Source organism: Grampus griseus (assembly GCF_964374135.1).
Source record: "Grampus griseus genome assembly, chromosome: 7".
Taxonomy (NCBI): Eukaryota; Metazoa; Chordata; class Mammalia; order Artiodactyla; family Delphinidae; genus Grampus; species Grampus griseus.
This window is the reverse complement of record NC_139001.1, coordinates 8,422,011-8,445,898: the sequence shown is the minus strand read 5'-3', so window position 1 is coordinate 8,445,898 and position 23,888 is coordinate 8,422,011. Positions and strand designations below refer to the sequence as shown.

The 23,888-nt window shown below is 47.7% G+C and overlaps 1 protein-coding gene across 2 annotated transcripts in view; it reads left to right on the top strand.

Moving 5' to 3' along the window:
• ARMC9 (armadillo repeat containing 9) overlaps positions 1-23,888 on the top strand; it is a gene marked incomplete at its 3' end in the record, with an annotated part of 134,375 nt that overhangs the window by 29,461 nt on the left and 81,026 nt on the right. For both annotated transcript variants that reach the window (XM_082658849.1, XM_082658848.1), the window contains exons 9-13: positions 701-799; positions 11,350-11,384; positions 14,338-14,449; positions 17,494-17,586; positions 22,955-23,045. In XM_082658849.1, coding sequence (XP_082514975.1) covers positions 701-799; positions 11,350-11,384; positions 14,338-14,449; positions 17,494-17,586; positions 22,955-23,045 — 430 coding nt within the window. The remainder of the gene's footprint in view (positions 1-700; positions 800-11,349; positions 11,385-14,337; positions 14,450-17,493; positions 17,587-22,954; positions 23,046-23,888) is intronic.

Here is a 23,888-nt window from a genome sequence, read left to right as displayed (position 1 = left end):
AGTGCTGGAGAGCGTATAAAGTGTCTCCATCACTCATTCAGTAAGCGTTTACTGAGCCATCTGTCATGTGCTAGGCTCTCCCTTGATCTCATTTACCCCCCTCCCCGTGACGCAGAGCCGTGGCCTCATTCATTTCATCCGACAGGTCAGGAAAGCAGGAGGCAGAGCTGCTGATTTCCTCGAGTCCACTGCTTGACCCCAGATCTTCAGATCTTCAGTCCGGCTTTCTTTCCATCACATTATGGCCACCCAGTGACTTTGTTGCTTGCATTAACAAAAAATGGTTTAAAATCGGTTTATTTGATGGGAAATCCCTGGCGGTCCAGTGGTTAGGACTCTGCAGTTTCACTGCTGAGTGCACAGGTTCAATCCCTGGTCAGGGAACTGAGATCCCACAAGCCACCCTGTGCAGCCAAAAGAAAAAAGAGAAATCAGTTTATTCTATATGACAGCAGGAGTACGTTAAGTGGGGTTCTGTGACTTAAAGTGTGCTATCCCGTGACCACACCAGTAGTGTGTTAGTTTTTGCGTCAGGCGCAGCGCTTCAACTCCCTGGGGCTGCGATGTTAAAGCAAAAGCTCACCTTTGTGCCCTCGGAGAGGCTGTTGAGAGTCAGCTCCGACACTGGCTAGGGTGCCTCTCACGGCTCCGGGGATGTCTCACCCCTTTCACCCGCCGTCCATCCTCTGTCCTCCGACAGATCACCCCCGAGTACCTGCAGAGCGTCTGCGTCCGCCTCTTCAGCAACCAGATGCGGCAGAGCCTGGCGCGCAGCGTGGACTTCACGAGGCCCGGCACGGTGAGGCTCTGCGCCCGGGTCTGCCCCCAGGTGTCAAAATCCCGTAACTTTAAAAAATGGGAGAACAGGAGGAAATAACACATTCGGAGTCTGCATCTCAGCGGGCTTTGGAGGTCTGTGCGTTCCCAGAAGGAAGAGTGGGTTTGGGCCGCTGGGCGGCGGCCTCCTGGGGGCGGGGGCGGGGGCTGGGGAGGCGCGTTTGTCTCTTCCAGGCGGAGCTGCTTGTTGGGTCCCAGGGCCGCTAATGGCAGCAAGGCAGTAGGAAACGAAGGAAACCTCGTCCTGTTTGAAAAATCACTGCCGTGTTGGGGTTGTGGGGTGGCAGACGGACTTTCCTTTTATCTTTTTAAACTTTATACTTAGAATCATTGCAAACGTACAGAAAAGCTGCAAAAACTGCCCGAAGGGCACTTGTATACCCTTTACCCATATTCACCACCTGCTAGCGTTTTGCTCATTTGTTTACTTTCTCTCCACACACACCCATACACACAATATGTTTTCTGAACCATCTGAGGATAAATTACGTATGTTTCTGGCCCTTTGCTCCTAAATACTGGAGTGCAGTGTGCATTTCTTAACAGCAATGTTCTCTTATATAACCATGTGATTGTCAACTTCAGTAAATTTAATATCGAGGCAGTATTTTCACCTGACTAACCTACTGTGCATGTCCTAGTTTTGCCAGCGGAGCCATTAACGTCCTCTGCAGCAGCCCCTTCCCCGTGCCCGGAGTGTGGGCTCAGGTGTTACGTTGATTTGTCGTGTCTCTCTAGCCTCCTTTCAGCTTCAACACTCCCCCACCCCCACCCCCCACCCCCCACCCCGTCTTTCTTTCTTTGACTTTCATGACATCGACATTTTAAAAGAAGACAGTCCTTCCCCTTCTTTAAAAGTAGGACATTTCTCCTTCTGTGGTTGATGTTTCCTTGTGGTCAGATTCAGGTTGGCGTTACAGGCCAAGACATCACGTAGGTGATGTGTCCTTCCTAGGAGAGCTCACATCTGGAGGCACGTGGAGCTGAGTCGGGTTCTTAACCAGGGGCACGAGTACAGCTGTGTCTCCAGAGGAAGTTTTCAGAGTTCCTGAACCCATGTCCCGGGAGCGCACACCAACCTGCCCCCTGGTCCAGAGGCTGTGTGTGTGGAGCCGGGCAATTAGGAAGGAAGCACCGGGTGATCCTGAGGCAACCCCGAGGGTCAGAGCCCCAGCTTTTACTTGTTTGCACGTTAATACTAGGGTCTTCATAAACAAGGCCTTTTTCAGCATTAAAATAACCTCCCTGATTCTCAAGTAGATTTGAAGCAGCTTATTATGAGAAAACACAAATATGAGAAATGAAAAGATAGAAAATAAAAATAAAGAAATTTTGGTTAGAATTCATAGAAACTGAAAGTAGATTGGTGGTCGCCAGGGAGTGGGGGAGATGAGGGGATGTTGGTCAAAGGGTACAGACATCTGGCTTTAAAGTGAATAGGTCTGGGGATGTAATGTGCGGCATGAGGACTACAGTTAACAACACTGTATTGTGAACTTGAAGGTTTTTAAGAGAGTAGATCTTAAATGTTCTCACAACAGCAAAAGTTAACTATGAGAGGTGACAGCTGTGTTAACTGACCTTATCGTGGTAATCATTTCACAATATATACATTTATTAGATTATCACATTGTATGCCTGAAACTCACACAATGTTGTATGTCAGTTATATCTCAGTAATGCTGGGGGAAAAAAAGAAATTGTGCTTAAAGGAAGATGAGGGTAGGAAGAATAAAAGTAAGCCCGGGCTCAGGCTAGGATAAAAAAATGCATGTCCTAAGTTACTGTACCCCTGGGAGCGAGGCTCAGATTTGGCTGTGGGCTTCCCAGTAGCCTGTGCAAAAAACAGTTACATGACTTATTTCTAAAGGAAGAGAGGGTGATATTCACTGCATCTAAAACGGCATTTGTGCTACGCATGCAGCCTGTGAAGCACAGCAGTAAAATGAACGCCTACGAGCCCATCACATGTGCCCACAATAGACCATTTCAATGCCACCAACGTCCCCTATGTGCCCTTTAGACCGTGAACTTTTTCCAAGTAGGTATATTACTCTTACAATTTAAAAACAAGTCTAAGTACCTTTTTTTTGAGGACTGGAAGGTCAAAAAACTGCTGCACAGGATTTTTCTGGTGCTAAGACCTGCGGAGAGTTCCTCTCGTGGATCTTGGTAGAAAGGACATGGTAACGTGGTGAAGAGCCAGCGTCCTTGACTATGTCCTCGGGGTGCACGTGGAAGTGCACCGCCCGGCTTTCGCTGCGTCAGCTGTGCCACACATGGACAGGAGCTGCGGAGTCCATGCTTTAGGATGTGGGTGGAGTGATGTCAGCATACAGGAATCTTAGCGAATCGACTGTTTTTAAAATGTCAGTAAAGCACACACAGACATCCGAGTTTCGAAAAAGTAACTCCCTCGTGGGCCCTCTAGGATGAGGGGCTTCAAGCCACATCCCTGTGGCCTGGCTGAGTTGACCCTCTGTGTCCAGTGTATGCTTAACTGTAAGTCATCAACCTAAGGTAACATTAAGGATAGAGTGTGTTCACCAAAAATGATGGCTTTCTAGCAGTAATTAGCATAGCAGGATCTGTGTCTAATAAGGCCACTTATTCCCCCCACCCCTTCCATTTATGTATTAATTCAGTAAATACTTAGTGTTCTTCAGGTTTGTTTATAAAACCCCACCCTGTCTTGCATATACAAGAATCCTGTCTGTTGGCGGAGTGCTGCATCCAGCATATTTAAAACTGATGTTGGGACTTCCCTGGCAGTCCAGTGGTTAAGACTCCGCGCTTCCACTGCAGGGGGCACGGGTTCAGTCCCCGGTCAGGGAACTAAGATCCCACGGGCCACGTGAACAAAACTGATGTCGTGTTTAAAAGGAGCGATATAAAAGGGGATGGGGGAACAACGTATCTGCTGTTTCATCCCGTTAGAAGTTACCTTCATTTGTCAAGAGGCTGGTCCTACCATCCTTCCCTGTTATGGTGGCTCTAAGGTACAGAGTGTGAGCCTCAGAAACCGCGGGAGAGAGGATGTGCTCTGTTTGCCTTAACTCGCAACCATTTTTTTTTCCCCACTTGAGTCATTGACTTAATAACAGGCCATAAAAACTGCAAACAATTTTTTATTGTTCCTAGTATATTTTTCTTATAAGGTGATAAAAAGTGGGTGAGGCGTCATTATGGAAGTGTAAAAGAATATTGTAGTTGACTAGGCATGCCTAACGTCAATGTATGATATCAGATTTATAACGCATGAAGAGGAAATTAGGGTACAATTTAGATCGGATGTCTGGTGACTGAGCCAATCGGATCTAGGACTTGGAAGAAGATTGCTTTTTTATTTGTTTAAGGGAATATAGTCTACCCGAAGTCCAAACAGGATGCCATCAGTTTCAAGATAAATAGGTAGGCACGGACCAGCCTTCCTTCTAGCCTGGTCCTCGATCAGCTTCTCCTCGGGCTTGAGCGTTTCAATTGACTGTACTGACAGGAGCCTGGCTGAAGCCCATCAGAAAACGGCTGGTGCTACGAAGTTTAGTGCCTTTGATACTGGTTTTAAAATCTGGCTGTTAAGAATCTGGCCCTCTGCAACCTCGTTCACTGTTGAAAGTTCAGAAGGGCTCAGTAAATAAGACCCTTCTTCCCCCTGAGTTCCGAACCAATCGAAAAATACAACAATAGAATGAAGGGAAAAGGAGCTGGAGATGTTGCCACTGATTCTGACAAAGCTTATGTTGGAGAATGTGGATTTTTTTTTTTGGTAGGCAGGTGGGTAACCTACTGTTGAGCCCTGGAATTAAAGAAACAATCCCCCCCGCCCCACCCACCCCACCCCCCGTCATGGACAGCTGTGGCCCAGCCCCTGCTCTCCACCCGCTCCACCCCTACCACTGGGGCTGTGCTCTCTGCGCAGCCTCACTGCCCAGAGGAGGCGGGTGCGGGGCGGTGCAAATCCAGTAAGTCACCCCCTCTGGGGGGTATATGTGAAGACTGTGTATGTGTGGAGGCCGAGGACCCCACTGAGGAGACAAGAAGTGTGTTTCCACCCTACCTCCTTCCCACCCAGGTAACTGTGTCCGGAAGTCTGATGCATTATCAGAGCTGGGCGTCAAATGCACGTGCTCCCAGGGTTGATGATGATGGATTAAATCTTGAGAAGAGAGCTCTCCTGGGTGGCCTCTTCCAGCTTGACTGCTTGTCACCACCCTAACCCCAGGTTTGTCATGCCGCGGTCCTTACCAAGTCAGGCTCCAAACCCTGGGGCCCATTATTTGCTGGGATTTGAGATGAATCTGATTTTGTATTATCAGGAATCTAGTGATAAGTAGTAAAAGGAGAAACTTCTTCCTCAGAGCACAAGAGGGAGGTTTTTTGTGTGTTCTAAGGTTATACAAGGGATACAAGAATATGTTAGCTGGAAAATACACAACAATTTAGCAGTAAATGGAGCAAAGCAGAAACCCCTTCCCTCCCTCACACGCACCCCATCCCGCCTTCCTCCACAGATAAGTGTTGACTGTGTTTCACATACATCCTCCAGACCTTTAAAAATTGTATATAATTGAGATTTTATTGCACATATCATTCTGCAGCTGTCTCCTTTCACTTAACTACATTTTTGAAAGTCTTTCTTGTCCCTTTAGCATACTTGTATTTCCCTTATCTTTCAGAATTTTAGTTGGAGAACAATATGGTGCATTTAGCCCTTCCTCTGGCAGACATTGTCGGTTTTTGCTCTTTCTAATGATGCAGCGTCCATCTTTGTGTGCTGCAAATAGCATTTAAAAGTGCTTTGGTATGTCTTTCTCTCCTTAGCCCCCTGTTTGCAGTGGGCAAGCATGAATGCAGAGACACTCTCGAGGTGGAAAACTGAGCACAGCCCCCGGCTGAGTCCCAAGTCCCGCCCTGTGGCGCCTCTAGGTTTGTGATTCATCGGATGGGAAAGTTTCCATTTAAACCCATCCTTATTGGGAAAATGGCTCTTTGGGGAATTAACCCTCCCTTTCTTCCACGACTCCAGGTAGGCCGCACTGGAAATACAAGTTACAGTACTTCCCAGTGTGATAGCATGAAATATATTAAAGACGCAGGACATGTGAATCCTAGGAGGCATCTACTTCCAGAATCAACCATCTTTGTTAGCAGTGAAAACCTGCAGGGGCGGGGGTGGTGGGGGTGGCGGGGGTGGCGGTGACCCTTCGGGGAGGTGGCCGCGTGCCGATGTTCAGGAAGCCTTGCTGTGGCACTGCTCTGCTAAGGAGGGTACTTCCCGAAGCTTCCTGCTGTGTGGACTGTGGCTCTGCAAATGAAGTCCAGCCTCTTCAGCCTTGGCGTTCTCCCTCAGGCGGCTTGCTTAAGTCTTGGCAGGACGCCTGCCCTTTCCCCATGTTGCCACTGCATTTCGAGGCAGCCTTTCTGGGCCCAGTGCTCTGTGTATCGAGGACGGGGAGTTGCACACCTGGTTCCCCTCTCCCTACCACACCTCATACACCAGTGCCTGTCACGTACCTGAACTGACCCTGCTGATGTGAGGATTGAATACCTTTGGTCTCATCAGTCGGTAGGACCGTGATCGGCAGAGGGGAACTGTGCCATTAGCTCGGACCTTTTCCCTGACCTCCAAACCCAGACTTACCGGCCTTCTCCCCGTGAATGTCTGACAGGCACGTCACACTTTCCGTGTCCCAACCCAGGCTCATCTTTTCCTCCACACGGGTGATTTCCCTCCTGTGTTTCTGTCTCAGCAAATGGCACTCCAGGGAACCCCGGGGGTCACCCGAGGCTCTTCCCTTTCCTCCGCCCTGTGCTCAGGTGGCCGTGGGGATCTGGGCGGGCTTCCTCCCTCCTGCCCTGCCTCTGTTGCTTTGTGTCTGTTCAGGCTCTCCCTCTTTCTGTCCTGGCTTAAAGCAACATTTCCTGCCTGGTCTCAGTCTCAAAACTCTTAGATTTCTGATGGCTCATTCACACGGGAGCTGGAGTGACCTTTCTGGTTGTGTCTTATTTATTTACTTATGCCCACAGGCTTCAGGAAGGATTCAGGTACATACAGGAATCCCATCTGGTTACTCCCTTGCTTAATACCTGTCATTGCTTCCCGTCCGACGTGCTCAGCATGGAGTCCCCAGCCCTCCATGATCTCATGCGCATCTGTCTCTCTAGGCCTGACTCGGGTCTCAGAAACCCCAAGAAGCCCCAGCGCCCCAGCCCCCGGCACCTCCCCAGGTGTGCGCATAGCTGTGCGCCTTGCCCGGCCCCAGGCTCTCAGCCGCCTTCAGGCTGTGGGTGGCGCGGCAAGGCCAAGGGTTCAGACACTGGGCACTCCCACACCGCGCGCACACGTAGCGCCGCTTCCAGATCGCATTTGCACAGTTTTCCATTCCAGCGCTCCCCTTCTGCGGTCACAGCCCTGCGTTTTCGAGTTGTGTCCGTACCCCTTCCTGTTACAGAGCTGGCCACAGCAGCCTCCCTTGTCCATGTGGCGGGGATGTCCCTCTGGGTCCCCGGCTCCTGTTGCCTCTCTGTCGCGTGGCCGACACACATTTCCTCAGGTTTCCCGCAGTGGTGACTTAACGTCTCCTGGTGACCATTCCCCGTGAGGTCGCCTGACAAGGGTCCTGCCTTTGTCCTGCACCGCACAGGCGGCACCTGGGTTCAGCGTTAGTCCCACGTGAGCGGGGCCGGGGAAGAAGGGCTGGCAGTGGACCAGCCTGGTCCGAGGAGGTTTCTGGCTCCAGGCGGGGCCTTCCTGTCGCCCTGGGGCTCGCAGCCACTGCTGGTGTCGGCGAGGCTCCTTCTTTCTGACCCTCCCTGGGCTGTGCACACCCGCTGCTCCTGTGGAGCAGCAGTTCCCGAAGTGTGTGTATTGAAGCCAGTCCCATGGGATGTCCCCGTCCCCAAGCAAACTGTTGATGTCACAAGTTTGAGACACGCTGGGTACTGAGATTCACGACCCTTAGCCGTACACCAAACTCCCCGGAGAAGTCCCACAGTGACAGGCCCCTGCCAACCCAGTCCACCTCCAGTCGCTCGTGACCCAGGGACACTCTCGCCACATCACACCTCCTCCCGGTTTCTCTAAGCACGCTTCCTGACGTCATGCGTCATTAGCAAAGCCCCTCATCCTGCTGTTGTCACCAAGAGTGGTCCCAGGCTCGTGTGGCCCCGGTAACGCCCTCGCCCACACCATGACCCCGAGGGCCGGGCTCCGCTTCCTTGCCTGCAGCTGGGAAGGGGTGGGGCCGTAGTTCTGCGTGTTCACTCTCGGCTGAGGTAGCAGTTCAGTTCTCCCACGTCCAAGCGTTGCAGAGAGCCCTGCCCTGAGCCCGGCACGGCACAGGCGCTCAGTGACTAACTGACAGGTGCATACGTTCCTCGTTCCACTGGCCTCTACCTGTGCCCGGAAAGGGCTGCCACACGTTCACACTGTGCTTGCCCAGTGGAAAGCGCCACCCCTCTGCGCCCACGTCCGCCGTGGCCGGGGCGCCGGCCTCCTCCTGGTGCCCCAGGCCTTGGGGGCCTTACTCTGAGTGCCAGCGTAGAATCCTGGAACTCACACAGCGCCCACTGGGGCTGCGGTCAGGGCCTCCTTAGCGAGGGGGTGCTCCCTGGGCTTGTCGTCCATACTCAAAATCCAGAGTTACCTTGAGAGGGAAATTATTCCAGCTGATGATGATTCTGGGGCCTCTCCCAGCTTTCTCTTCCTGGGGCTTTTCTTCCTTAGCCAGACTGTCGTAGCTGTGTCCACCCCGCCTACGCGCAGAGCAGCGCCCGCAGCTGGTGGCAGTGACCTTTAGAAATCCAATCCAAGGTAAAGGTTAGTCAACAGATCAGAGCAGCCCCCTCAGTGTTCGAGTATTCTTATTAAGGCCTCCACCTAAGAAGGAAGTGGTAGCCATCACCCACTGTGATTTCTCCATTCCATGGGCAAATTTATACTTGGGTGTCAATGTTAAGGTCAACTTCTTCATAACTTACGCCCAGTACCTCTCAGCTCTAGCATCCCCGTCAGCACTGGGAGCTCAGCGTGGACAGGCAGAAGAGAGGGGAAGCTACGCTGACTTCCGTGCGCCCTCGTTGGCATCTGCACCCACTGGTATAGCATTGCCACCATCTTGCAGGCGAGGCACGGAGATTTATTTGATCATTGATTCTGCCCACTGGATTGCAAGCTCTCTGAGAAGAGGGCTTTTGCCTTGCCCACCGATTTCAGCGGTGCCTAGCAGAGGCCTGTTAGATTGTGGGCAGCCAGTACTTACTGAATGAAATACCACACCTTCCTCCCCGTTAGGAGCAGGCTGGGCCATTCTCCCCTCGGCTCATTGCCCGCTTTAAAAGAAAAATTTTATTTACTTGATTGAATAGTAAAGTCTCAATACTGTTTAACATACTGGCTCTTCTCATGAAAGGGTCAGTTATTACTGCTTTTCAATTACTTTCTTCACAGGGCAAATAGAATGATATAGAATTTAGCAAAAGAGAAAAAAATCAGTGTTTTAAAAGATAGAGAACACTTTCTTTTCTTTTTTTTTTTTTTTTTTTTTTTTTTTTTGCGGTACGCGGGCCTCTCACTGTTGTGGCCTCTCCCGTTGCGGAGCACAGGCTCCGTACGCGCAGGCTCAGCGGCCACGGCTCACGGGCCCAGCCGCTCCGCGGCACGTGGGATCTTCCCGGACCGGGGCACGAACCCGTGTCCCCTGCATCGGCAGGCGGACTCTCAACCACTGCGCCACCAGGGAAGCCCGAGAACATTTTCTTAATTATGAAAAAAGGGGGTTGTATGTAAATGAATCTTATTTGTGGAAATATGAAGTAGCCAATATCACTAACTTTAAAATATTTTTCTCTTGTGTGTATATTATGCGGGTGTTTTACTATGGCTGTGTCCTTCATTGACCACATTACTGGCTCCTTGATCCCCTTAATGTGTTAGACAAGTCATTTAGATGACATTTCAAACAATGTTCTGAGCTCCTTGCTGTTTAAGCCAATAACAGGAATAACAAGTAATTAATTTTTAAAAAGTCAAGGGTTTTAAAAAAAAAAAAAAGAAAGGAAAGGGAATTCCCTGGCAGACCAGTGGTTAGGACGCCGAGCTCTGACTGCCGAGGGCGTGGGTTCAGTCCCTCGTCGGGGAACTAAGATCCCACAAGCTGCACAGTGTGGCCAAAAAAGAAAAGGAAAAGTCAAAGGTTCAAAGTTACAAGATCGTACATGGTCATGAACCATTGAAAAGCAGGGTTTTCGGTCTTCAAGGTGAGAATACGGGGATCTGTAAATACTGCGAAGGGAAGCAGTTGAGAACGTGGCCGATTTATTACATTTAGTAAATCAGTCAAGTATGCTGGAGTGCCCACTTTTGGAAGTCAGTCTTCATTCATGCATTCAACAAATAAATGTTGATTGAGTGCCTCTGTGGTCCAGGTACTGTGCCAGGTGCTGGGGACATGCAGGTGCTATATCTCCAGCCCTTGTGAAACTCCGTGTCTGCTAAAGGAGAAAGAGACAGAAATGGCTGCAAAATGATCACAGTTCAATATGATCAGCGTGGATAATGTTCCGTTCGAGGGTTGTGGTGACGTAGAGGGAACTGAGCGCTACTGCCTGCCCCTTCGGGAAGGGCTGCACAGACGGCTGAGACTTCCTCTCGTCGCCTCTACTTCCTTTTGTCCCCTAGAGTTCTTTTAGACAAATTCCAAACATTCTATCATTTTACCTATAAATAATTCAATATACATCTCTAACAGATAAGGGCTTCAAAAAACGAAAAACGTAACCACAGTGCCGAACATAATTAATACTAATTCCTTAGTATCATGTAATACCAGTGCAGTCCATTTTCACATTTCCCGTGTTTTCTCAAAATGTCTTTTACGGTTGGTTTGAGTCCATCCAAACAAGTGTCATTCACAGCATTTGGTGGTTTCTCTATTTCAGTACATGCTTAATACCACGTTGCTGTAGTAGCAAAAACAAAACAATAAATGGGACGTGCCCATAAAGTAGGCAGTGATTTGGCCTATAGGCAGGATTAGAAGGGAGTAGGGTGGGAGGGGGATCGTGAATTTTTTCCATAAACACCTCTAGAGCGACTTGGTGCTAAGTGCATGTGTTATTTGTATACTCAAAGATAAAATCTTAATAAAGAAGAAAACCAGGGTAATAAACTGATTTTCATTGCTTTTGTTCCTTATGATGTCTTTGACTAGGCAGCTTTAAGTTCCTCTGGGAGCTTGGTCAGGGCGAACCCACCCGTTTTCTTATAGACTGCTGCTTGGAGTGGAGTAGCAACAAGCCAAAGGTGGGCAGCTTGGGAAATGCATAAGTAGGGTATTACTAAACTTGGACTTGGGCTAATTTTTAAATCATATACGATTATGGTTGGAGAATCCTGGTGGATGAAACACTTTGCAAATCCGTTGGTTCTGTGCCGTTACAGTGATTTGGGATTAATGCATTGCTGTCAATGTCTAACATGATCTCTTTCCTTCTCTCCCCCTCCCCCCTCAGGCTTCAACCATGTTAAGAGCCTCCTTGGCACCCGTGTAAGTAACTACTCTTAGGAATTGTTATTAAGGGGAATAGCTATGGGTAAAACTGAAATTCGAAACAGTTTTAATAAAAGCTCTTAACTGCCTCGCTTAGACGAATTCCTTTGATTAAGCTGGAGCTACATGTGGGTATTAAAGGAAATACCAGTAATCATAAGTAATACTTATAAAATACTTACAAAAGTATCTTTTAAAGTCAATTCTATTTACGTTGGTGAGGTAGCATCGAATGGAAGAAATTGTTGAATTGTTCCTATAATATTCTATAGAAATCAGTTTAATCTACTGTCGTACGGCAGTCCACAGAACGTGGCAATGTCTAGATTTTATGTTCTCTCCTGAGTCACATTGTGACCAGGGCCACAGGATAGCTCTGTGTGTGCTGGGGCGTTCCTATCCAAGTCAGTTAGGCTGTCCCCCTGGGGGTATCTGAGGCACGGGGGCTTCACCAGGCATAGGTGTTGCACTAGCAGGGAAGTTGAGAACCTTTGGCATGGACACGAGGACTAGGGTGGGTTCTGGTGACCCTCTGAGCCAGCCTTGGGTGGTGGTGGGGATTGGAGGGTGCTATGATATTACCAAGACACCTGCGGTCGATACAACATTCCTCCCTCCCTCGGTCTTGCCCGAGTCTGACATTAACCCTGCACTCTGTTCACTTCAGATGGTGGCTGTGGAATGCAGTGCTTATGAGCACGGACTGCCAGGGTTCAAACCCCCCTCTGCCACCGGCTCTGTGACCTTGGACCACTTTTATAACCTGTCTGTACCTCAGTTTCCTCATGGACTGTGGGAGAGTGGCTGGACCACAGAAATGGGGGATAGCCGAGCAACTTAGTAATATTGCCATTATTGGCAAGTAAATATGGCCCAAACATATATGACCGTTTTTCCTCCTTTGAGTAGAAGCTGCCCAGCTATAGAACATTATCAAACTTGGCTTTACAAATGGAACTTTTGTTGTCTAGAGAAAGAGCCTGTTTGCATTTTAAATTAAAACTTTCTTTCATTTTGAAATAATTTCAGAGTTGCAAAAATAGAACAAAGAATTCCCATATACCCTTCACCCGGATTCCCCAGTGTTAATATTTTACACAAGCCCAGTGCAGTTATCAAAATCAGAAAATTAATGCTGAAAAAGTCCTGTCCTCTAGTCTGCAGGGCTTATTCACATTCTATCCGTTGTTCTGTTATGTCCTTTCTCTGGTCTGAGGTTCAGTCCAGGATCACACGTTAGTCTTGTCACGTCTTAGTTTCCTTTAATTTGAAATCATTCTTCAGTCTTTGTCTTTCGAGGCCTTGACACATTTGAAGAATACTGACCAGTTATTTATAATTGGAATTTTTTAAAGTATTTGTATTCATTTTTAAACTCACAATAGTATCTGCCTCTGGAAAAAAAAATCAAAATAATCAATGTACCATGAACAGAGGTTTACTATTTGCCATATTAAATAGAAGACTCTGACGCTCCTCCCCAGGAGTGTTAACTGAGACCCCATTCGATGCCCTCTTTTCTGGCTTTTTCTTCCAGGCCCTATAAGAGGATCTCATTTTTTCTTTTAAAAACTAACCTTAAGGGAACACCCTGGCGGTCCAGTGGTTAGGACTGTGTGCTTTCACTGCTGAGGGCACGGGTTCGATCCATGGTCTCGGGGAACTAAGATCCTGCAAGCTGCGTGGCGTGGCCAAAAAAAACAACTAGCATGTAATTTTTTCCTATAATGTAAGTAATACATGCTCATTATAGAAAATTTGAGTCTATAGAAACATGAAGAAGAAAATTTAGAGAGCCCCAAATCCTACCTCCCAGAGGTATTAGCTCAGTTTTTACTCCACCCTTAAAAGCAAATGAAACCCTACAGCTTCAGTCTTTTCACTCAATTCTTCATGAATTCTCATTTAATATTAATATTCTCTGCACAGTATTAGAAGAATCATATTTTGTTTTGTTCTTAGTTTTTTTATTTTGAAATGATTATAGCTTCATAGGAAGCTGAGTCCCTCAGTGTCTCAGATAAGGTGATGACATCTTATCTGACTGTAGTACAACAGCAAAACGAGGAAATTAACATGGAGACAGTGCAGACCTCATTCAGTTTTCCATTTTTCTATACACTCCAATCTTCTTCTATTCAACAAAACAGAATGTGAAGATACTTGTTTTAGTGACAAGGCATCTGAGGTGGTCCCTTTTGTTTCTGGCCAGCCAGATGCAGGTGTTGGGTCATCTGCACCGTGTGGATCTCTGAACAGCGGTCTCTCTTAGTTGAAACCTGCCTTCGCCTGAGGTCTGACTCAGAGTCCTCCTGAGGAGGGTTTGCAAATTGCCCTACTTACTACCTGTCTCACTGGCACGTCCCCACTGCTGCTTCCTGGCCACACCCTCCTACCTCCTGGATGGTCAGCTGTGCGCCTCGTCGTCACAGTTGTTTTCTGACCCCTGTTCTGTCCTTCACATCCCCCCAAGCCAGTCCGTCAGGCTTGAGAGGGACAGTGGCTTCAGGTTTTTAGGGAGGACCCTAGGGTAGCCTGCTGAAACTAATAGGCTTTGGACTTTGCTCAGGATTCTAAATAGACCTCAGGATTCTATGATGCCTCCAAGGTGATTTCATCCCCATGGTGCGGAGCCCTGGCCTATTGTGAACGTGGTGGTATCTAATCCCATTAGGCCGAGACTCCTTGTTTTAGGAAAAGTGTTATATAGACCCTGGTACATGCAACAGAAGAGACAGAGCTGAGCCCGTTGAAGCTGGGGTGGGGGGCCTGGAACCCAGCCCTCTTGGTGGAGGCCTGGAGTTAACGCGAGGAGCACAGAGAGCAGGTGGGCCACTGCCCGTCCAGCGTGTCAGAGCAGCTCTAGATGAGACTGTCATGATACTCAGGAGGTGTGATGAACACGCCCTTTTGCTCTGTTCTTTCTCTTTGAACTTGTGTTGCTGAGTAGGAAATTGAAGGATGTCCCATTACTGCCCTCCTTGGATTATGAGAAACTGAAGAAGGATTTGATTTTGGGGAGTGACCGCTTGAAAGCCTTTTTGTTGCAGGCTCTGCGCTGGGTAAGTACCTTTTTCTTGAAGTTAAAAAAAAAAAGGGGGGCTTCCCTGATGGTGCAGTGGTTGAGAGTCCGCCTGCCGATGCAGGGGACACGGGTTCGTGCCCCGGTCCGGGAAGATCCCACATGCCACGGAGCGGCTGGGCCCGTGAGCCATGGCCGCTGAGCCTGTGCATCCGGAGCCTGTGCTCTGCAACAGGAGGCCACAACAGTGAGAGGCCCAGGTACCGAGGAAAAAAAAAAAAAAAAAAAAAAGACCATGCTGGTTTTCTTGGCTGGCTGCCTTGCCTGTATCTTTTAACCCATCTTCTCAAAATCTTTCTTCATGCTTCCTGCTGACACCAAGAGTGCAAATGAAAAGCAGCTTCTGAACATCACTGTGGTCTCTTTTAAAAAACCCCTATGTTGACGTCACAGCTGCCATTGCCTTCACTCGATGATTTGATACATGATGATTTGGTACATGTAGTTTCAAGGCCCCGGAGACGTCCTGGCATCTGGTCCTTCCCTGGTCCTGAGCCAGACTCACAGCTGGTGGCGTCGGTGTTTTAGAGCACGAGTCCCGCTCACACTGACCCCCGCAGACACCTCTGGATTTAGGTATTCCCGCGCAGCCACACGAGCAGGCATCAAGGGTGAAAACTCATTAACAAGTCTTTAAGGAAAATAGAGTGTAATCTAAATGGTTACTTTTCTGAGAATTCCCTGGTGGTCCAGTGGTTAGGACGCCACGCTTCCCCTGCAGGGGGCACAGGTTCGATCCCTGGTCAGGGAACTAAGATCCCGCAAGCCACGCGGCACAGCCAAAAAAAAAGAAAAAAAGCCTTCGTTTAAATAAATAAATGGTTGCTTTTCTCGCCAGTTTTCAGATTGATCACAGTTAAGGCAGTGGTTCTCAAGCTTTCTGGTCCCAGACCTCTTGACACTGTCAAAAATTACTGAGGAACCCAAAGAGCTTTGTTTATGTGAATTTTATCTACCAAAATTTCACAGTATTAGAAGTTAAAGCTGAGAAAACGTAAAATATATATTTATTAATTCATTTAAGATGAACAGTAATAAACTGAGGACATAACATAACATATTTTTTTATGAAAAATAACTATTTTCCAAACTAAAAAAAAAATTAGTGAGAAGACTGACATTGTTTTCCACTTTTATAAATTTCTTTAATGTCTGGCTTAATGGGGGGCAGCTGGATCCTCATCTCTGCTTCTACGTTCAGTTTGTCACAGTATCTATCACGCTTCATATGACCTCTGAGAGGTTGATCATTAAAAAGGCAAAACATGCCTTAGTATTATTATGAAAATAATTGTGACCTTCTAGACTACCCTGAAGGGACTCTCCAAGTGTAGTATGGGGAACCCTTCTAGATCCCCAGGGTTCCCCAGACTACATTTTGAGAACTGCTGGCCTAAGTCAACACTGGTTCACTCTTTTTTTTTTTAATTTTTATTGGAGTACAGTTTATTTATTTATTGGACTCTCTCTAGTTGTGGCGAGCGGGGGCTACCCTTCGCTGCGGTGCGTGGGATTCCCATTGCAGTGGCTTCTCTTGCTGCAGAGCACGGGCTCTAGGCGCGCAGGCTTCAGTAGTTGTGGCATGCGGCTCTAGAGCGCAGGCTCAGTAGTTGTGGCACACAGGCTCAGTAGTTGTGGCGCACGGGCTTAGTTGCTCTGCGACATGTGGGATCTTCCCGGACCAGGGCTCGAACCCGTGTCCCCTGCATCAGCAGGCGGATTCTTAACCCCTGGGCCACCAGGAAAGTCCCTGGTTCACTCTTTAACTGAATAATCTATTCTAATTCACCTTGAAATAGTGTCAAACCCCTTCATGGATCCCCAAATTTCAGGTTATCTTGACGTCCAAATGCCTCTGAGTGATTTCCCCATCTCTCTGGGAAGCACTTGCACTCTGACGGTTGGCAGTGCTTCCGGGAATGTGGTCTGGAGGAGCGCTCTGAGGACGCTCCAGGATCAGCAGGGAGAGTCCTGGGGCCACTGTGTCTGCTCTGGTTCTGTTGACTAGAGTGGGTGGGTGGCGTGAGTAACCGCTAGCGGCTGTCCCTGCCCGGAGGTTTGCCGCTGCTCCAGTTACCAGCCTCCCTTTGGTTCTTCGATTATCCGCCGGGCACTTGCTATCGGTCCATGCTATTAAGCCTCTTGGCGAGACAGGATGTTCCTTTGCTGAATGAATGTCATAGAACAAGCAGGAAAAATAAAGAGATCCTTGTAATTCTGTCTGAGACCCCTCCAGCCCCTCACCCCTCCACCCCAGCCCAGCAGTAGCCTCCGAACTCACCAGAAGGGCGGCAGCCCCTGTGACCGTGTAAAGCCCATGGGTGAGAAGGCGGGAAGAGCAGCAGACTGTCCGGAACCCAAAGGTGGAGGTCCTGAGAGGCCGGTGTCCCGGAGAGGTGGGACCCACTGCAGCCAAGGAGGGAGGCCCTGGGGGAAGAGAGGACCGTATGCAAGGAGGGCGGTGCCAGGGGTGCCACACACGCGCACGCACACGCACACACAGTATCCGCAGTGCTGCTGTGCCGGCCCCTGTGGGACGGGTCTGCTCTGTGCGCCTGGCGCTCATTCACGGCCCCCCCGTCGGGCACCACGCAAAGGCACCTTGTGTTTTCACACCCCCCTCAGCTGGACCACACGTCCCCAGCCCCCACTGCGCTCACATCCCCCCGTGCTGCCCAATAGTCTGCTCGTCCTTCGGGTACCAACTCTTGAGCCACTTACGGCAAAAAAAAAAAAAGCCCTCTGCAGGCATCGGTGTGCTGTCTCTTATCTCCTCCCTTACAGTCCAGTCCAGTACAGTCCTTCACTGCTCTGGAGGTTACGTGTGTAAGTTGACTCCTGCATCGCCCATCCAGAAGTACGTTGTAATTTTTTGTTAACTGGCTGGTTGGCTGGTTGGCCACCCGGCTGGGTATTACTCATCTTGTTTGGTGAAATGCATAGTTACTGGTGCTACCAGCTGCGGGAACAGTTTCCTCCACATCAACACTTGGGTCCTGTTGCCCTTGTTTTTCTTCATTCTAGCGCTTGACCACATCGCACCCTGGAGAGCAGAGGGAGACCGTTCTGCAGGCCTACATCAGCAACGACCTCTTGGACTGTCACAGCCATAGCCAGGTGGGTGAGAGAGGGGCCAGCGCCCAGCCAGGGCCTGCATTTCTGGGAAGGATCTCAGAAGGAGGAGGCTTTCATTTCTATGCATATCTTCATCGTAGTGACTGTATGTCAGCCTGGGGCTTCTGTTAGCTTCCGAAATCTGCTGTCCACCCTGGACACTGGCCCACTTTTCACTTCTAATGCAGAGTCCTAAACAAGTTAGTACTGCTGGATTCAACTCTGCAGCCCTTTTCTGCCATTTTTCCTTTTCTCAAATTCCCCGCTCTTTCTCTCACCCCACTGCTTACCATGAGTCCTGAAAACTCAGCATGACTTACAAGGGGCAAGGCAGGTAAGCAGATTCAAATTGTTTTCATCTGGGCCTGACTTAAAAAGTGTCTTGGGCTTCCCTGGTGCCGCAGTGGTTGAGAGTCTGCCTGCTGATCCAGGGGACGCGGGTTCGTGCCCCGGTCTGGGAAGATCCCACGTGCCGTGGAGCGGCTGGGCCCGTGAGCCATGGCCGCTGAGCCTGCGCGTCCAGAGCCTGTGCTCTGCAACGGGAGAGGCCACAGCAATGAGAGGCCCGCGTACTGAAAAAAAAAAAAGTGTCTTCAACACTCTTTGTATATAGCTTTGGACCAGATAGGTCTAATGGTGCAGTGGGAAAAGTATGGGGTTTAGAGGGAGATAAACTGGTTTCAAATCTCTGCCCCACCGACTATTGGCCAGACACCCTTAAGCAAATTTCTCAGTCTCAGGGAGATTTCCACCACCAAGAAGGGGCCATCACCTGCCTCGTGAGGTTGTTGGGATGGCTGCATGTGGTCACGTGTGGGGAGAACTTAACCCAGGGCCCAGCTCGGAGGAGTCCTCCTCCCGCCTCCTCATCCCTCTTCCCCAGGGTTCTCAGCACCTGGCCTCCTACCGAAGGAGGATCGACAGCTTGAACATGCCCTATGCAGAGAAGATACTGCATCTCATTATTTCAGTTTCATCCAAAATGCTCTAAAAACTTCATCTCCCTACTGTTAGGCTTCACAGTGTGTGCCCTGAGTGCAGTATCAATACCTCTTAGGATCGCTGATGAAACAGCCCCGGAGAAAGCTTGTTGCGCGTAATCTGTTGTGTGCACAGGCGACAACATTTAAGGGTTTTGAGTTTCTTCTTTGTACATAATCGTATTGTTCCCATGAAACAGTTAAGTATGAAAAATAGTCCCTCAAATTCTTATTTTCTTTTCCTTTTTTTTTTGTTGGTATTTGTAATGGCACGGAAACCAGCCTGTAAGACACGAAGCAGCTGAAGAATATACTGTCATGACTTAACGAACTCAAATTCAAAGAGTGAATTCAATACTGATTCTTTCTGAACTGTGATATTTCATTGAATCTAAGATGTAATTTCTCCCCCCATTTTAGCATTTCCGAAACTGGGGTGTATCTAATAGCCGATGGCCTGTTACAGTTTACCTTGCAGTGCTTTTTTCTTTCTTGGTTATATATAAAAAAAATAATATGTCCTCCCATGAAAGGTGTCTTAGGTTTTGTGATATATGATATTTGTCAAAATGCCGAAATCTTTATAGCCACTGAAGATGTCATATCTTCCTCAGGTCATTATTTTTAATTGCTATCGCTTATTTATTTTTTTTAGTAAAGAATGAGCTGGAGTTACCTTAAGATGTCAGAGAATCTGCAGAGCAGGAGAACTCCTTGGGAAACATGGGTGCCGTGTCACCATGACACCAAAATAAATTGGGAGATATATATATATATATATATATATATATATCTCCCACGTTTTGTTATATATATATATATATATATATATATCCCACGTTTTGTTTATCCATTGATCAACAGACACTTGAGTTACCTCTACCGTTTGGCTGTTGTAAATAATGCTGCATTGAACATGAGTGTGCACACCCTCACTTTGTCTCAGTCAGTTCCTTGCTTTTCTTTGTAGTGTCCTCATTTGCATGTGTACCCTGAATAATATAGTGTTTGATTTGGGGTTTGCTGAGTGGCAAGCACAGACCTTGCTCTGCAAGGAAAGGGTACTGTTCCCATGTTAGATGAAGGCACCTAGGGGAAGATGACATGAATAAAATTGCTGGATTATAATCAGGCGTAGCTTCCCTGGGCTCTTAATGGTCCCCTCTGGGGACATTGGTAATCAAAGTCAGGACAGAGTCCCAGGAAGCACAGGGCCTCTGGCAGGGCTGAAAGGTAGGCCAGGTGCTGGTTATCCAGCAGCAATATGTATGGCCAAGGGGAATGGTGAGCCGCTCTGTAATCTGGGTTTTTAAGCTTGCCTCGTCTACTTCTAGTTCTCAGGAGCTGATCACATGCGAACACTTCTGTGGGGATGAAAAGACTTTCCACAGCTGATCCACACAGCAGGGTGTGAATGGGGGAGCTGGAGCTTCATCAGAACAAGGGCAGGGGTATCCAAGTGTGGATGACTCTGGGCTCACCTTACCCAGGTAGTTTGCACTCTATTTGAAAATATGTTACATGGTGCACTACTTTGGATCTCTGGCCGTATTTGCTAAAACCGCATAGTCTGTGTCCTAGCAGAACCACTCCTAAGTATAACCCCAACAGAAATGTGTCCATACGGTCAACTAAAAGATGTGTAAGAATGCTCATAGCAGCACTATTTATAAGAATCAAAACACTGGCTATAACCCAAATGTCTCATCAAGAGTAGAATGGATAACTCAACTGGGATATATTTGTAAAATGAGATGTCTAGAGCAATGGGAAGGAGCACACAGCATACAACACGATGACTCTCACAGACATAATACTGAATGAAAGAGTCAGACATAAAAGAATACATACTGCATGACTTTACTTATTAAAACATTTAAAAATGGACAGAACTAACCTACGATATAAGAAGCCAGGAGAGATATTGCCCTTGATTTGGAAAGGGACCCCGGAAGGGCGTCTGGGGCTTTGGTAATGTTCTGTTTCTTTCTTTTTTCTTTTTTTTTTTTTTGCGGTACGCGGGCCTCTCACTGCTGTGGCCTCTCCCGTTGCGGAGCACAGGCTCCGGACGCGCAGGCTCAGCGGCCATGGCTCACGGGCCCATCCTCCCGGACTGGGGCACGAACCCGTGTCCCCTGCATTGGCAGGCGGACTCTCAACCACTGCGCCACCAGGGAAGCCCAGTGTTCTGTTTCTTGATTTGACTACCGGTTACCCACGTGTCATCAAGCTGCACACTCATGGTCTGGGCAATATTCTGTATGGATGTTATATTTCAATAAAAATTTTACCTAAATGAATATGGTACAGTGGCAATAGGCATCTTGGGGATGACAGCCTTTGGTATGTTACTCTCTTGAGTCAGTCATTCAGCCTGTACTGGTGGCCCTCCACATCTGGGGCACAGCTGCCTTCCAGAAATCTCTTTTCACCAAACGTATGTTGATTCCTTGCAGCCCTTTCCTGAATTGGATCTCTGTTTCCAATATTCCGGATTGTCTTCTTGGTGAAGCCTTTAGTTAATAGCTTCTAGAAAAAGGATGGATGGGGAGTATATTTTTCAAGACTGTGTATGTCTGAAAATATCATTATTCTTTGTATAGAACTCTGGGTTGTAAATAATTATCCTTCAGAATTTTGAAGATATTGCTTCATTGTCTTTTAGGTTCCAGTGTTGCTGTTGAAAAGTCCCAGGCCATTCTAATTCCTGACCCTTTGTATGTGACCTGTTTTTTTCTCTCTAGAAACGTGTTGAATCTTTTCTTTTTCACCAGTGTTAATGAATTTCCCATTGATACCTTTCATGATGTGTATTTGACACTGTTTTGGGCACTTTGTGACCCCTTTCAATCTGACAACTTTAGTTCTGGGAACTTTTCTTGAGTTGTTTTGTTGATGATTTCCTCTCTTGTTTTCTCTGTTCATTCTTTCTGAATGTTGGGCCTCTTGAACTGGTTCTCTATCTTTTTTCTCATATTTTCCATGTTTTTCATTTTGTTCCACTTTCTGGGAGATTTCCTCATCTTTATTTTCCAACCCTCCTGTAGAGTTTTTCATTTCCCTTTTTTGTGTTTTTTTGTAGCATTCTGTTGTTTCATGGATACAGTTATATCTCTGAGGATATTAATGACAAATTTTTGTCTATTTTTAGTTTTCTTCTCCCTGCACAGTCTCATTTCCTCCAAGTTGCTTCTCTCCCCTGCCCCATTTGTTTTGGCCTTATTTTCCACATTAGAAGCTTTCCTTGAGTTCCTGGTAGACCTTGGTTATCTCCTGATGTTTAGAGTGGAGGGACTGAAAAGCTGACTGGTGGTTCTGAAGGTGAGGGTCAGGCCTGTAGGCATAGAGCTCCACTGAGGGTGACCCTGGTGGGCCATCTATTGGGAACCTCTGATTTCAGAAACTTTAGTTCTTTCCCTGTTTCCAGGGCTGGTCATTCTCCTCCAGGAAGTGTCTTCTAATCTGCCTAGAAGGTAACAGTCTGGTTGGCAGTGTTCCGAGAGCCAGGTAGGGGAAGAGGACGGAGGTGGCTCTCTGTCGAGCATTTATCCTGCTTTTAGGCACCACCCCTGCTCCATTTTGGTGTGGCAGCCCTGCTCACCTCTGCCTGCTGTCCTCCGTCCAGAGACCTTTTGTGTTGCCCTCAAAAGAGAGCACTCCCAGATGTGTGATGGGAGGTGAACGGGAGGACAGCTGTGCAGGAGCAGCGCGGGGGGGATCTAGCTGCTGCCTCCACAGCTTTCATTCCTTCTTCTTGATTTCCCCCCAGTTCTCGAGACTTCTGAGGGTTACGTGACGTAAGCTGGTGATTCCTCATTGCCCGCTTGGCGTTCTCGGGTCTGCTAAGTTTGTTACCATCCTGCATTCCTGATTCCAAGATTGTGTTGTTATAGTTTCTTGTGCTGTCCTCTCTGTCCTTGAAGATTTGTCTCCTTAAAAAATCCATTTAGTTTTATGGTGGTTTATGGTGTTGTCCTCTCTGTCCTTGAGGATTTGTCTCCTTAAAAAATCCATTTAGTTTTATGGTGGTTTTGGAGGGAGCGAAGTTAGACGAGTGTTGGATCACTTGTTCTACCTGGAAGGACATCAGCAACAGTAATAGCAAGTAGTGTTGCTTACTCGGTGTCAGTCACCATTCTAAGTGCTTCGAATAATTAATTCTTCTAAATTCGGAAGTCTGAAAAACATATTTTTTTGCCAACTCTCAGAAAAAAATCAGTTGGAAATCAAGACCGAATCACCTCTAATAAGTTCACTCAGAGGAAGAGAACAGCAGACCTGCAGAGGAGACATATGCTTCTCTCTCACTTTTCTTTCACTTCATTGCTTTTCCTCTTTTGATTGATATATATATATTTTTTTAATTATTTTTTTATTTTTTTCTCCCACAGAGGAGTGTGCTGCAGCTGCTGCACTCGAAGAGCGAGGTGGTACGGCAGTACATGGCCAGGCTCGTCAACGCTTTTGCATCCCTGGCAGAAGGTGAGACGGCAGCTCTCCTTGCCGACTGAGGGAAAAAAATGAAAAGCTGAGAATTATGTTTTATTTGGTGGACAAAACTGAAAGACTTAAGCCCGGATGCAGCATCTTACATAGCTCAGAGGGACTGCTCCGAAGAGGCAGGGAGGGAGCCAGGGTATAAAAGAGTTTTTGCAGCAAAGATGAGGTAGACAGAGCATCAAAAGCTTACTGTTAAAGAAAACCAGACATCTCAAGTTAAGGAATTCAGCACTTTTCTGTGTACGGGAAGATGCAAGAGTCTGGGCTCACTGAAATCATTCCTTTGACAGGCACCTCAGCGATCTAGGGCCATAGCCTGTGCTTTTCCATCCTGAACCTCTTCAGGGTGCACCGCTGGGGGTGGCTGCAGGGGCTGAGGGCTTGGCAGTGGGCAGCCTGTTGGTCTCCATCCTGAGTTCCCTCAGGGCTCACCGTCCAGAGTGGCTGCAAGTGGCGTGATGTCTGCAACATCCTTTGCTTACTGATACGGCAGGCAACATTTTTTTTTTCATTGATACCTTCAAAGAGAAGAGCTAGGTCTTGTGGATGTGTCTTTCCCTGTGAAAACACATTCTTCCCCAAGTTTCTTAGCAATGGCATGTGATTCCTCAGTTTATTACTGTTTAATGCATCTAAGGTCTTTTGAAAAACTTAGTTGTTGTCATATTACTGTAACTTATGTCAGAGCAAATTTTGATGGTTTGGGAGTTTATTTTGTTAGCCTTTGGTTTTATTTTGTAAACTTTCTGGTATTGTAACGTAGTACTTTTTAGATTGCTCTCAAGATAGCAGGTAATGCATTTTTTATCATTTTCTACTTAAGAC